This window comes from Diceros bicornis, chromosome 19 (assembly GCF_020826845.1).
Source record: "Diceros bicornis minor isolate mBicDic1 chromosome 19, mDicBic1.mat.cur, whole genome shotgun sequence".
NCBI lineage: Eukaryota > Metazoa > Chordata > Mammalia > Perissodactyla > Rhinocerotidae > Diceros > Diceros bicornis.
The window spans coordinates 26,003,651-26,018,336 of record NC_080758.1 but is presented as its reverse complement, the minus strand read 5'-3'; the positions used below and the strand labels follow the sequence as shown (position 1 = coordinate 26,018,336).

General features: G+C 50.9%; 1 protein-coding gene across 2 annotated transcripts in view; it reads left to right on the top strand.

Moving 5' to 3' along the window:
• The window catches only part of ZNF341 (zinc finger protein 341), a 46,958-nt gene extending 34,368 nt beyond the window's left edge, over positions 1–12,590 (top strand). For both annotated transcript variants that reach the window (XM_058562894.1, XM_058562892.1), the window contains 5 exons: positions 3,011–3,107; positions 4,682–4,814; positions 7,784–7,895; positions 8,141–8,211; positions 10,031–12,590. In XM_058562894.1, coding sequence (XP_058418877.1) covers positions 3,011–3,107; positions 4,682–4,814; positions 7,784–7,895; positions 8,141–8,211; positions 10,031–10,560 — 943 coding nt within the window. In that variant the 3' untranslated portion in view covers positions 10,561–12,590. The remainder of the gene's footprint in view (positions 1–3,010; positions 3,108–4,681; positions 4,815–7,783; positions 7,896–8,140; positions 8,212–10,030) is intronic.
• The last annotated feature ends 2,096 nt before the right edge of the window (positions 12,591–14,686 follow it).

The window sequence follows — 14,686 nt, the reverse complement described above, 5'->3', positions numbered from 1 at the left end:
GTACGGGACGTGCTGTAATTTATTCAACCCGTCCCTTGTTTGGGGACAGCCGGTTTATTTCCTGTGTTTCATTGTTAGGTTTATTTCCTGTGTTTCATTGTTACCAACATCGCTGCAGGGAACGACTGTGGACACACATCTTTGCGCATTGGTAAATAAGTTCCTAGAAGTGATTTTGCAGGTCAAAGATCAAAGGGGAGTTTTAGAAAGATTAATTACTCACTTCAAAAAATAGTTGTTATATGCATACAATGCAATATTTGAAAACTACCAAAGGGCGTAGAGTGAAAATGAATTCCCTGTCCACCCCGACCCCCTTCCACATCCCACGGGCAATCGCTTTCAGGAAATGTTCTTTTTAAACTTATTTTGACATAATTTCAGACTTCCAGAAAAGGTGCCATAATAGTACAAAGAATTCCCACATATACCCTTCACCCAGATGTTAACTTTTTACCACATTTGCTTTATCATATTCTGAGCTATTTGAGAATAATTTGCAGGCATGATGTTCTTTTTCTCTTTCTCTTTATTTTTTTTATTTTTTTTAAAGGTGGGTGAGCACAATCTTTCTCCTTGTTCCTCTGCCTTTCCTCGTGCTCACCTTTATTTTTATTATTTTTGTTTAATTAATTTATTTTTTTCCCCCAAAGCCCCAGTAGATAGTTGTATGTCATAGCTGCACATCCTTCTAGTTGCTGTATGTGGGACGCGGCCTCAGCATGGCCGGAGAAGCGGTGGGTCAGTGTGCGCCCGGGATCTGAACCTGGGCCACCAGCAGCAGAGCGCACGCACCTAACCGCTAAGCCACGGGGCCGGCCCTCTCTTTCTCTTTAGTGTGTGTTTTCTAAACACGAGGATAACCTCTTACATGAGCATGGTGTAGTTATAAAAATCAGGAAGCTAAATCAATACAATTCTGTTATCTAATCTCCAGACCTTATTAAAAAATTTCCAGTTGTTCCAATAACATGCTTTGTAGACAAAGAAAAAAATGTTTTTTTCTGGCCCAGGATCCAATCCAGGATCACACTTTGCCTTCAGTTGTCGTGTCTCTTTTGTCTCCTTTAGGCTGGAACAGTTCCTGATTCTGTCTTTGTCTTTCATGACTTTGATATATTTGAAGAGTATAGGCCAGTTATTTTGTGGAATGTTCTTGGTTTGGGTTTGTCTGATGTGACCTCAGGTTAGACCAGGATTGGGACTTTTGGCAGGAATATCACAGAGGGACGCCATGTCCTTCTCAGCACGTTATATCAGGAGACACATGATGTGGGTTTGCGCCGTTGCTGGGGTGGTTACCTTGGATGACTTAGTTAGGGTGGTATTTCTAGCTGAGAGTTTTTTTTTTGCTGAGAAAGGTTGGCCCTGGGCTAACATCCGTGCCCATCTTCCTCTACTTTATATGTGGGATGCCTACCACAGCATGGCTTGATAAGCGGTGCGTAGGTCTGTGCCGGGGATCCGAACCTGCGAATCGCGGGCCACCGAAGCGGAGCGCGGGAACTTAACCACTATGCCACTAGCTGAGAGTTTTAATTTCCGTGGTTGTTGCTAAACTACCTCACACACAAATCTAGTTTCTTCCCCGCTGAAGCCTGTGCTCTTCCTGTGCTCGTACCCTCCTTCCCGCCAGCTTGCGAGGTCTCTGCCCTCCTCGTAGCTCCGCTCCCGCCCCGCCGCCTCTTTCTTTCCTGCCATCTGGAGGGGTTTAGCCTACGGTTTTCAGTGTGTGGTCTGAGGGGTCCCCTGGGCCCGCCACAGGTGCAGCCTGCCTGCGGCTTTCCCGTGGTGGCTCTGGTGTGCAGATGGTGGGGCCCATGTTTCTGTTTTTGGCATGAATTGCCCACCTACCTGTGGCATTCCTCACGGGGACTGTGTCGTAAACGGGTCGGTTTGCTGGCAAATGTTTCCATGGTGGGGAGACGGTGGGTTCTTTTCTTCAGAGGGGCTTATGACCTAAATCTGCTGTTTTGCAGGCACGTGAGCCGCAGTGGTGTTAAGAGTGAGGACCGTGTTTATAGTGCTTTGTGGTTTATGAGCTGTTTGGTGCAGTTGTGTCCTTTGACTCTTGTGACAATCTTAAGAGTGAACGAGGGACAAGTCCATTGGGGATTCCCACCTCCTTTTATGGATGAGGAAACTGAGGGTCAGAGATGAGAAGGAGCCTGGCCTGGATCCTTGCCTGTCACGTAACAGATTGTCACTGGTGCTGAGAGTAGGTTGTGAACAGGACAGATATGGTCCCTGCCTCCAGAGCCCACGTGCTGGTGGAGGAGACAGATGATAATCAAGTAAGCAAATAAATAAAATAATTCTAGATAATAAGTGCTAAGAAGAAAATAAAACTGGGTGACATTGTAGGGAGTGGCTGGGGGTGGGCAGTGGGTGGCAGCTTGAGACAGGGTGGTCAGGGAGGTGACATTTGAACTGAGACATGAAGAATGAGAAGGTGATGCACAGGGGAAGACTTGGGGAAGGGTGTTCCAGATCACAGGAACACAAGTGCCAGGGCCCTGAGGTGGGATTGAGCTTGGTGTCTTCAGGGTACATCAAGGAGGCCAGGGTGGCTGGAGCAGAGCGAGTGAGGTGGGCCGTGGGGAAAGATGGAGTCTGAGAGCTGGGGGTGGGTCAGGCCAGTGGGGCCTTGTAGGCCAAGTGGGGACTTCTAAGGAGGGTGTGACAAAGTCTCATTTTGATTTTTAAAGGCTCCTGCTGGCTCCGCTGTGGAGAGTGGACTACAGGGGGTGGAAGGGCAGGGAGGGCAGAGAGGCCGGTGAGGAGGCTACTGCACACGTCGGAGCGAGAGACGATGGCAGCTTGGACTAGGGTGGAGGCAGTGGCACGCACGAAGAGTGGACTGATTCGAGAATGAATTAAATGCAAGATTTTTGCCTCCTAACGTTGGCCCTGGGCGAGGGCAGTGGCTGGTTCCTGCGCCTGCTGGGTGTGTCCGGCCCCCCTCCCGCAGCACACTGCTCTCTTACTTCTCCTTCTCCTTCCTGTTCAGGTGTGTCAAATGCGTCAACAAATACTCCACCCCTGAGGCCCTGGAGCACCATCTGCAGACCGCCACTCACAACTTCCCCTGCCCGCACTGCCAAAAGGTGGGTACCACCACCCTTTCCTGCCGGGCCGACAGCAGGAGGCGAGAGGTGGTGGAGCGAACACGTCACCAGCTCCTTCTCCCCTCCTACCTCAGTGGTGCAGGCAAAGCCTGGGCTTGTCTCCACAGACCACACTTCGTCTTCGAAGAGTAAGAGCTCTGCCTGGCCCATCTGACTGTCAGACACAGTGGGCCATCCCAGGGCTGCTGCTGGGCCAGGCCAGGCCAGGCTGCTGGGGGCGAGGCCCAGCCTGGGCCCAGGCCCAGTGACTGAGCAGCTGTCTCCAGCTTCCTGATGTGTTATTACCCTTGTTATTATTGGTTCTTCTTGTCAGTGACTCTGGAAGCCCTCACTAGAGCCTGTCCCTTAATATCACCAAATATTCAGGCAGTGTTCCAATTTCCACTTGTCTCAGAAACATCATAATTTTCATAAAGTTTGTTTGAATCAAGTCCATATATTGCAATTGGTTGATACGACCAACGTTTCTATTAATCTACAGGTGCCCCCTCCAGTACTACTTTTGTTTTTTCTTTCAATTTATTTGTTGAAGAAATTGGGCCATTGGTCCTGTGGAGTTTCCCGGAGTCTGGATTGTGCTGATTGCATCCCCCTGCTGTGTTTTACTTGTTTCTCTATCCTACTCATTTTCTTACAACCTTACATGGCAGATTTTCCAGGACAGCCCTGGTTTCACTCTGGCCTCCTTGGAGATGTTTCTAAGTATAGAGTCTAATTTTGAGCTTTGGAATTTATGGTCCAAATAAAAGGTATCATCAATTGATCAAGAACCATGTGCCAGATGCTGTTCTGAGCATTTTACCTGAATTGGCTCATTTAATCCTGGGAGTAGGCATAGTATTACTATCCCCATTTTACAGATGGGGAAACCAAGGCACAGAAAGGTCACTCAGCTAGGAAATGGTGGTGCTAATAAGTAGTGGGGCAGTTGGGTTTGCGCCCTTGACCACTTCTCTATACCAAATGAGTGAAAAAAATTAATGAATGCCCTTTGTATAACGGGGCAGGAAGGAGATATTTGGTTATTCAGTTATTTGTTCATTTTTTCACTCATTCCTTACTTGTCTGTCATTTGCCTCAGGCCCTGTGTTGGGGAACGAAAGCCCCTCTCTGTCCTCTTGGAGATGCCGTGTAAGCAAAGGACTATAATTCAGTGGGTTAAATGATGACTTTAAAAACTTGGGTGGACATTCAAGGGCGGAATTTGCTTTGTCTGGCGTGGCATCATGGAGTCAGGGAGGGCTTCACAGAAGCAGTGACACTTGAGTTGGGTCTTGAAGGATGAGTAGGAGTTTGTCAGACTAAGAGAGAAAGGCCCTTTAGGTAGAAGAACAGCCTGGGCAGAAACTCAGAATAGGCATGTTTTGACTGGGCTTATGGGTAAGTAGTGGGAACCATGGGGTTCTCGGGGCTGAGCCTGACGTTGGGGGCCCTGAGCCCTGGAGGGCAGAAAGGAAGGTGTTTCCACAGGGGCTGGAAACAAGGGGCCTGTTGAGCTCAGAAGGTGGTGAGGGCAGGTGAGTCGACCTGAAGCCGATCCTCTCTTCTACAAGGTGTTTCCTTGCGAGCGCTACCTGCGGCGTCACTTGCCCACCCATGGCAGTGGGGGCAGGTTCAAGTGCCAGGTGTGCAAGAAGCTCTTCCGGCGGGAGCACTACCTCAAGCTGCACGCTCACATCCACTCAGGTGGGTGCCCTGCCCGCACCCTGGTTCCCACCTGCCCTCCTGCCCTTCCCCCGATCCCCTCTGTTCTCCTCCCATCCCCCTCTGGCTTCCCTCCCCGCCTCCCCTCAGCCCTCTTCTCCCTCCCCCTCCTGCTCCCTTCCTTCCTCCAGCCCCTCCCACCTCCTTCCTGACCCTGACCCACCTGCCCTCTCAAGTGAACAAGGGGTTCCCGCCAACACTAGAGCAGAGATGAGCCCCTGGAGGCTGGTGGGGGACTCCTGGCTCTGCCCCCTGAGAGTCAGCCCCTTAGACCATTCTGAGCTCCTGGGGGTGGGGGCGCTGTTCTCACTGCAAAATTCCCACCCAAACCTGGACAAAACCCCCTCTCCTTGGTTCCCTAGTTGAGACACAATGACTTTTTTTTTTTAATCTTTAAAATATTTTTTTATTAGTTAAAAATTTTTGCTTTTCTTGTTCGTTGAAAAGGATCGAAAGATTGAGAAAACCTGAGGGGCTGGCCCAGTAGCGCAAGCGGTTAAGTGCGTGTGCTCCGCTGCGGCGGCCCGGGGTTCGCCAGTTCGGATCCCGGGCGCACACCGACGCACCGCTTGGCAAGGCATGCTGTGGCGGCGTCTCCTATAAAGTGGAGGAAGATGGGCATGGATGTTAGCCTGGGGCCAGTCTTCCTCAGCAAAAAAAATAAAAAATAAAAAACAGGAGGATTGGCAGATGTTAGCACAGGGCTGATCTTCCTCACCAAAAAAAAAAAAAAGATTGAGAAAACCTGAGGAGAAAATCCTTGACAATTCAAAGCATATATAATGAAAATAAACCCCACTTGCACGTCAGATGAACAATCCAAATGTTTTTCGATTTTGTTTGTTTGTTTGTTTTTTTACTATGACCTATGGTAAAAAATACATTTTATATTGCAATTCAGGAAACATATATACACATAGAATATATTGAAACAAAAGTTTCACAGAGCAGTATTTTCTATTCTGTTCAATTTTGGTTGTTAAAATAATTACCAACAGGTTGTGACTTGCAGTTTGAAGTTTGAAAAATATTCCTACTTCTCCCCAAAGGTAATAGCTATTAGTGATCTAGCCTGGGTCATTCTAGTTTTATTTTACTATACAAAACAGTTGTTTACTTTTACACAAATGAACACATACGATAATTCCATTATGTACCTTTTTTTTCTTCACCTATCAATATACCTTGAAGATGTTCCCTAATAGTACCTCCTTTTTCTCAACTGCATAGTATTCTGCTGCATTTACCATCTTTTGTTTAACCAGTTCACTATGGGATACTTAAATTATTTTTCAGCTGTTAGTTTGTACACACAATGCTGTGTGTGTCCCTTGGCAAGCTTTTCAGAGTATATCTGTATTGTATATTCCTAGCAGTACAAGTGCTAGGTTAAAACATATATGCAGAACTGAGTTTCAGTTTGGGATGTTGAAAAAGTTATGGAATGGATGGTGGTGATGGTTGCACAACAATGCGAATATACTTAATGCCTCTGAACTGTACACTTAAAGGTGGTTAAAATGGTAAATTTTATGTTATGAATATTTTACCACAATAAAAGAAGAAATAAAAGTAGATGCATTGGTAATTTTGATAGATATTACCAAGCTACTCTCTTTATGGTTTTAAAAATTATTATTATTATTCACAAGTAATTCATGCTTGTTGTAAAAATGGAAGCAGTCTAGAAGTACATACAGTAAAATGGTAAATTCCCCCTTCAAATCCTAATTGCTGCTGACAGCGTGGTGTGTACCCTCCCGCACCTTTCTCCCTGCATATTCTGTATATATACAAACACATATGGCTGGGGCTTTTTTGGACTGTGGAGATTGTATTTTTTTCTAGCAAAACTGGGACTGTATTAAGCTGTTCTACAGCTTTCTTTTCCCTCTAGCAATATGTCCAGGAGATCTTTCCAGATCAGAAAACACAGAGTGACTGTAATCTTTTTAATGACTGCAGAGCATTCTATTGTAAGGACCAGAATTTCCTTAATCGCTGGGGAGCTGGCATTTTTCAAAAGTACTTTATTCATTCCAGAGGGAGAATAAGGAGGAATAATGGCAGGAAATCAAAACAGCTCAGTAACAGGGCAGGTTGTGACCCCTGCCCCCTGTCAGGTGAGAGCACCCCCCAACAATGGGTTCTGCACTGGGATGATCTGGGGTGACCCAGGTGGGCTCTGGATCACACTGCTGGGCTGGAATCTTAGCTCCCCCAACCGCTAGGTGTAGACCATGAACGTCAGTTTTCTCATCTATAAAATGGGGATAATGATAGTAGTTACCTCATGGTTTTCTGCAAGGATTCAATTAGATAAGGTGTAATGCCCCCTCTCCCGTGGTGAACCATTTCAGTAAATGCCATGGCCACCCACCCTGTCATTCGGCCCACACCTTACACTCATCCTTGCCTCTTCCCTTCCTCTCACCTCCCCCCTCAGCTAATCCATTGGTCAAGGCTGCTGATTCTGCTTTCCATTTCTTGCCCTCCTTCCCGCCTCCACCCTCACCCCTCACCCCCTCAGTCTGTTGTCTACGCGCGGCCGTAGGGAGCCTGGGAATCTCTCAGATCCTGTCCCTCCTCTGCTCTCCCCCTCTGGTGGCTTCTCATCTGGCTCAGAGTAAAAGCCAAAGTCCTTCCTTGGCCTTCCAGGCCCTCCCTGTTGGGCCCAGCTGGCTGCCTCGCTGACCTCATCTTTTGTCTCATATCCCCACCCCACCCCACCCCCATTCCAGCCACACTGGCCTCCCCATTGTTCTCCTTTCCTGACCCCCCTGTCTAAAATAGCCCCCTCTGCTCCTTGGCAAAGTCATGAGGAATGGGAGAGGCTATTTTCTCCCAGGCCGCGTTCCTGGAGGAGCTGCTGTCCTCTAGCGGGGACTCCCTGTGCCCCACATGCAGACTCCCTCTCACAGGACCCTCATCCCCGACTGTGTCTCCTGCAGGTGAGAAGCCCTACAAATGCTCGGTGTGCGAGTCCGCGTTCAACCGCAAGGACAAACTGAAGAGACACATGTTGATCCATGAGCCGTTCAAGAAGTACAAATGCCCCTTCTCGTGAGTAGGATGGGAGTGTGGTGGGAGGGGCAGGCTCCCCCCGGGGGACAGAGAGATGTCAGGTCTGCGAGCTGGAGGCCCTCGCTCCCTTGGTCCTGGGCCCTGCCTGCCTACACCACTCCCCGCCCTGCTTCCTTGCCCAGCCCTTAGGGTGGACAGGGGTCCCCCATGCCTAGGGCTAGCAGAAGGGCAACAAGAGCGTCCCGAGCTTGGTGAGGCCCCTGACCGGTGCCTTTGGGTTCCAGGACACACACAGGCTGCAGCAAAGAGTTCAACCGGCCAGACAAGCTGAAGGCTCACATCCTCTCCCACTCAGGTAAGTGGCTCGTAGACCTGCCAGGAGGGTCTGGTTCAGCTCTAGTCCCCTGGCAGGCCCCCCAGAAAAGCAGACACATCCTATGAGGCTTATTATCCCTACCTGGTACATTCCCGCCAACAGACTTTCAGTCACGTGAGCCGTGAGCCAAGCCTGTGTCAGGGCCCTCAGGGTGTAAGAGGTGAGTCAGACACAGTCCTGCGGGCTGAGGGGGAGGGCGACCTGAGAGGACAGAACTGAGAGTCAGAGAGCTGCCCATTGTGGTGCGGTGTGGATCAGGATGGAGGGAGATCAGATTCTGCCTCGGTCAGAGACATGGCTGGGAAGGTTCCTCGGTCTTCTTGGCAAAGCAGGGCAGCTGGGGTGTGGAGCAGGGGTCTCCACACCACTCCTCAGTTTCCTGGGGGCTTCCCCGGGGGCTGCTGCTTCCCCAGAGCAGCTTGGCTGGCTTTCCACATACCATTTGGTCTAGAACAGAGTTTTTCAACCTCGGCGTTGTTGATATTTTGGGCCAGATAATTCTTTGTTCTGAGGGGCCACCCTGTGCACTGTAGGATGTTTAGCAGCATCCCTGGCCTCTACCTATTAGATCTCAGTAGCATCTCTCCCCACAGTTATGACAACCAAAAACGTCTTCAGGGGACAGCTAAAAGTCCCCTTGGGGGTAAAATCGCCTCTGGTTAAGAACCCTGGTTTACAGGCAGAATTTAGTGGCTAAAGAAAGTTTGAAAACTGGGAGAGTAGATAGAGAACTTAAAGACAGAGGGCCTGGGTTTGAGTCTTGGCACTGCCACTGTGCTGCTGGGTGACCTCAGGCAAGTCACGGCCCCTCTCTGAGCCTTCATCCCAGGGAGGGTGAGGGGGCCATGCCCAGGCTGAGTGTGGGCTGGAGCTGACTTTATGGCGGAAATGGAGGCACCGGTGATTCATTTGGTGAGTGACTATTGAGAACCTACCGCATGTCGGGCACTGGGGGTGCCTTGGGGGAATCAGACAGAGTCCCACGCTGCCCTCCTGGGGAAGCTTAGCATTTAATGGCAGAGATCAAAAATGAAAGCAAGCAAATAAGTGTGTTACGTGAAAGTATGCTGAGTGCAAAGACGAAAATATAAACAGAGTGATGGGGCAGAGAAAGAAAGGGGCGGGTATCAGGGAGGGCCTCTCTGAGCAGGTGACATGAGAGCTGAGTCCTGAGGGATGAGAAGAGCCAGGAAATGGCTTCTGGGGTGAGGAAGCAGCAAGTGCAGAGCCTTGAGGCAGGGAAGAGACTAGAGGGTGTTTGAGATAAGGAAAGGCAGGCAGGAGGCCCAGAGCACAGAGAACAAGGCGGGGAGAGGGAGGGGATGGGGCTGGGAAGTGAAGGGGGTGGTCAGACTGCATAGGGCCTTGTGGGAAACTTGGGGAATCACTGGAGGGTTTGGAGCAGGGAATGTCGTGATCCTTTGTGTGTTTTATGAAGACTGCCCAGTAGGGAGTGGTCTGAGGGGCCCGGGGGAGGCAGGCAGACCAGCGAGGAGAGATGTGATGGTGACCTGGAAAGTCAGCCAAGATTTGGGGACTGAGTGGGCCATTCCAGGCAGAGGGAAACAGCAAGTGCAAAGGCCCAGGGGCAGGAGCCAGCTTGGTGCATTTGAGGAGAACATTTGTGGCTGGCTCAGAGTGAATGGCTGGGAGAAGGTGCAAGATGAGAACGGAGGCAGCAGGTCCAGATCACACAGATGCTTGGGCACATTGAGAAGTTTTGGGTTTTGTGCCAAGTGCGGAGACACCGTTGCAGGTGAGGGTCTGGGTGCCTCACTGACTTCCCCTCGCTCCCCAGGCATGAAGCTCCACAAATGCGCCCTGTGCAGCAAGTCCTTCAGCCGCCGCGCCCACCTCGCCGAGCACCAGCGCGCCCACACGGGCAACTACAAGTTCCGCTGTGCTGGCTGTGCCAAGGGCTTTTCCCGCCATAAATACCTCAAGGATCACCGCTGCCGCCTCAGCCCCCAAAGGGACAAGGACCTGCAAGCCCGGCGGCCCCCCCGGAGGAGGGCAGCCCCCCGCAGTGGCAGCAGTGGCGGGTGCAAGGTGGTGACCCCCCTGCCCGACCCGCTGGGGCTGGAGGAGCTGAAGGACACAGGGGCTGGGCCAGTGCCCGAGGCTGCCCCAGGCAAGCCGCCCTTCTCGGAGCCAGACGCTGTGCTGTCCATCGTAGTGGGTGGCACAGTGGGTGGCGAACCTGAGCTGGTAGTGCCCGGGCATGCCGAGGGCCTGGGCTCCAACCTGGCGCTGGCAGAGCTGCAGGCAGGGACCGAGGGCCCGTGTGCCATGCTCGCTGTGCCCGTCTACATCCAGGCCTCGGAGTGATGGTCCCGTGGCGTTTGCTCCCACAGCCCGGCCTGATGCTCACCTTGGGGTCTGGGGCCTCTGGGGCAGACTAGAGATCCTTCCCAATGGAAGAGAGCCATCAGCTGAAGTCTTTTTGGAACGCCGTTTATAAACCCTGGCCGTGGCTGCCTCGCTGTGTCCCCTATCCTGCTGCAGAGCCCTGCAGCATTCTGAGATCTGAGGCAGGGGTGATGGCAAGAGAGATGGCTGAGCCTGAGCTGCCCAAGGTCTGACTGATCTAGGCTGGTGGTCGGGTCACCTAAGAGAGAAGCCAGGGTGGTCCCGCCCACCTCAGGATGGCCTCAAGTCAAGCTGCTCTTCGGAAGATCTGACGTGGTTGGAGCCCTTCTCTGCTGGACCTTTTCACGTACGGTTCCTCGCAGCATCCCCAGATGACTCTATGGTGTAGGCATTTAGGAGGCACTCAAGTGTTGTGGTTAGAATGCAGCTATCAGCCAGCTCTGGCTTCAAATCCAAGTGCTGCCACTCACTTGCTGTGTGACCTTGGGTAAGTCACTTCACTTCTCTGAGCCCTGTGTTCCTCATCTGTACAATGGGGCTTACGACAGTACTACCTCACAGGGCTGTTATGGGGATCCAGTATGATGAAGTATGCAAAGGACTTGGCATAGTACCCAGCACTTGGAAAGTGCTCATAAATGTTTTTATCAAAATGTGTGTCCACGTGGCTCAGGCCTCAGCTTTGGCAGTTTCTTTCTTAGTCCCTAGGTGGCAGCACTTCCCCCTCCAAAGTGTGGGGGCTGAGCAGTCCTGTGGCTCCTCCTGCATGCCTGTGCTGGCCAACGTTTCCCGTGGAGAGGTCATAAAGGAAGGAGCAGGTTTGGTGCTCCCAGACAGTTGTTTCAGAACATGGCCCGTGGAAACCCCCAGGGGGAGGCGTTTAACTCGCTTTTGAAAATGCGGGATCCTGGGCCTTGCCCCAGACTGTTTGGAATCAGAAACTCTGACCAGAGCCAGAGGTCCATCTGAGCAGGCCTCTGGAGGCTGTAGATGCCCCCACCTCCTCCCCAGCTAGTCCAGTGAGGAAGCAAACCAGGCTCATCAGGGGGCAGGGAGGGAGCAAAGGAGCCTTGACCACTGTTTCCTCGTGTACCTTCACAACCACCCTGCTGGACCACATTGCCTCCGTTACAGGAGGAGAAACTGAGGCTCGAGAGGGGACAGGGCAGGACACAGCAGAGCTGTCTCAGTTTGGTGACCGAGTTTCCTTGAAGGCTGGCACGTCCCTCAGACATCTGTGCTGGGGCTCAGGGCTGGAGCTCAGAGCAAGCCAGACGCCCCCACATCCTCAGGAAGGGACAGATGCAGTGGGAGGGACAAACGAGGCCAGAGTACACGGCTGAGGGCGTGAGGGCTGTAAATGTACCCGGCCCTCAAAAAGCCCAGAAGAGGGACTAGTGGGGACAGCAAACGTTGGAGGAGGTGGCGTTTGAGCTGGGCCTTGACACAAAGTGTTTCGATGGATGGATAGATACAGGAAGGCATGCCAGGTAGAGCAAGGCACAAGCGAGGATCTGGAGGTATGACACTGCGAGGCCTGTCGCGTTCCAAGGCCCATGAATGGTCCAGGGTGACCAGAGATCTGGGGAGAGGGGATAGATCATGATAATCGCTGACATGCTTCAAGCTTCCATGTGATGGACACTGTGCTAAAGCCTTTTCTGTCACATCTCCTCAGCCCCATCAGGTGAGAATTGTTACATTCCTTATTTTACAGATGAGGAAACTGAGGCACAGAGAGGCAGAGTCCCTTGCCTAGGCTCACACAGCTACTAGGTCAGTGAGCTGGGCTTCAAGCTGGGCGGCCTGCCTCCATGTGCTCTTAGCCACTTGCTCTGTTGAGATATGGGTTGGTGTCGAGTCAGAGAGAGCCTTGGATGTTGGGTTAAGGAATTGGGCTTTATTCTCTACATGATGGAGGAGTCATGGGAGGCATTAAACATTTTTTTAAGTTGTAACAATGACATTAAAGGATATATTAAAAAACACATCTGCTGGGGCTGGCCCCATGGTGTAGCGGTTAAGTTTGCACACTCCGCTTTGGCGGCCCAGGGTTTGCGGGTTTGGATCCTGGGCACGGACCTACACACCACTCAACACACCACTGCTGTGGCGGTGTCCCACATACAAAATAGAGGAAGATGGGCACAGATGTTAGCTCAGCGACAATCTTCCTCAAGCAAAAAGAAGATTGGCAACAGATGTTAGCTCAGGGCCCATCTTCCTCACAAAAAAAAAAGAAAAACAAAAGCCTCACCACATCTCCACCTTAATACAACTATTTAAATTATCTCTCTCTCTCTTCTTCTATCAGTGTACACATGTGTGCACATTGACCGGTCCTGAGGACTAGCATTTACTAGGCACTTATCACGTGCCTGGCACTGTCCTAAGCACTTTGAGGTGGGTGCTGCTTTTAACCCCATTTTACAGCTGAGGTGAGGCAACAGACACAGCGAAGTTAAGCAGCCCTAGTCACACAGCAGTAAGTGGCAGGGCCTGGCCTCAGAACAAGGGACGTGTCAAGGTCAGGTCTGATATTTAATAGATGCAGAGGTGGACTGCAGGGGAGGAGGCTGGGGCAATATTGGGGTTCCCATAGCTGAACTCCTAGGTTGGCAGATAGGGGGACTGAGGCCCAGAGAGGGCAAGGCCCTTGGTCAAGGGTCTCAGAGAGTTGATGACAAAGCTGCTCCAGGACCCCAGGGCCCCTCACAGAGCCCCGAGATGCTGGACAGGGTGTAGTGTGAAAAGAGGGGCTGTCCTGGGCATGCAGGGCCCCATAGACTTTGGCATTAGGCAGAGCTGGGTTTGAATCCTGGCTCTGCCCCTTCCCAGCTGTGTGACTGTGGCAAGTCACTTCACGTCTCTGAACCTCGGTGTCCTTAGATGTCAAATGGGGAGAATAATAGTACCTACCCGATGATGTTGTTGTCACAATTCAGAGATAATTCAGGTAAAGCGAGATCACAAATTGGCAGCCTGGGGTTGAAGGCAGCCTATAGACAGACTTTGGCTTTCACAATGTTTGAGAAAAATGAGCCAACATTTAAAAATAATGAAATTAAAAACCTGCAGCAGTGAAAAGTGAGATGCATTCCCTCTGTGTCGGGAACAAGACACGGTGCCTGCTAGCCATTACCCTGGAGGCCTAACAGGAGCAGTCAGGCCAGAAAGAGAAGTAAATGGTAAGGATCAGAAAAGGTAAGATAATTGCAAGGTCAACATATACAAGTTTACTGTGTTCCTATATGCCAGAAGCAATTGGAAGATGTAATTAAAAATTGGGAGATTTCACATAAAAATCTGGATTCCTGACTTCTGTTGAAAATTGGGGTGTCTGGCACAGGGGGCAGCAGTCAGCTGGAGCTGGGCTAGCCAGCCCCTTTCCGTGGGCACATGCGTTCCAGGTGGCCAGAGTCCCTGTTCTTCCCTACTGTCTCCCTGACTTTGCAGCTGAATGTTAGTTGCTACTTACTGTACTTGTGTTGATTTATCTTAGAGTAGAGAAATATTTCCAGTTTCCCATGTCTATCAAAAGTGGGAAAACAAGATGGCCAGACAGGGTCACATGATTTTTCGTGTTCTGGCCCACTTTACTCATCTATCTTACTGTCTGGACTCTGAGTATATGACTTAAGGGACCCGGCAAATCCTGCCTCCTTTCTCCCTCCCCCTTCCAGGCCTCTGTCTGCCTCTAAGCTAGCTGGCCTCAGTTTCTCTATCAATAAATGTGGAAAGTTGAGTCATGTCTAACTTTACTGTCTACTAAGTGCCAAGCCCTGTGCTCTGTGCCTTATTTACATGTCACTGAGTCCTCAAGACACCCTTGGAAGCAAGCTTTTATCACACCCATTTTACAGATGGGGAAACCAAGGCTCAGAGAAGTGTAGTGACCTGCCCAAGGACTCACAGGCAGAATGTGTGTAGCTGGGCTTCAAACCCAGGAATGACAGACTCCAAAGTTCCTGCCTTGTCTTAGGATCTTTAAAGCTCTCCCCAGCTCTGATGGGCTGGAGGTTTATTTGGAACCACTTCTCCCAGGCTCCAACCACTGCTCATCTCCTGGGCCACCACTACCGCA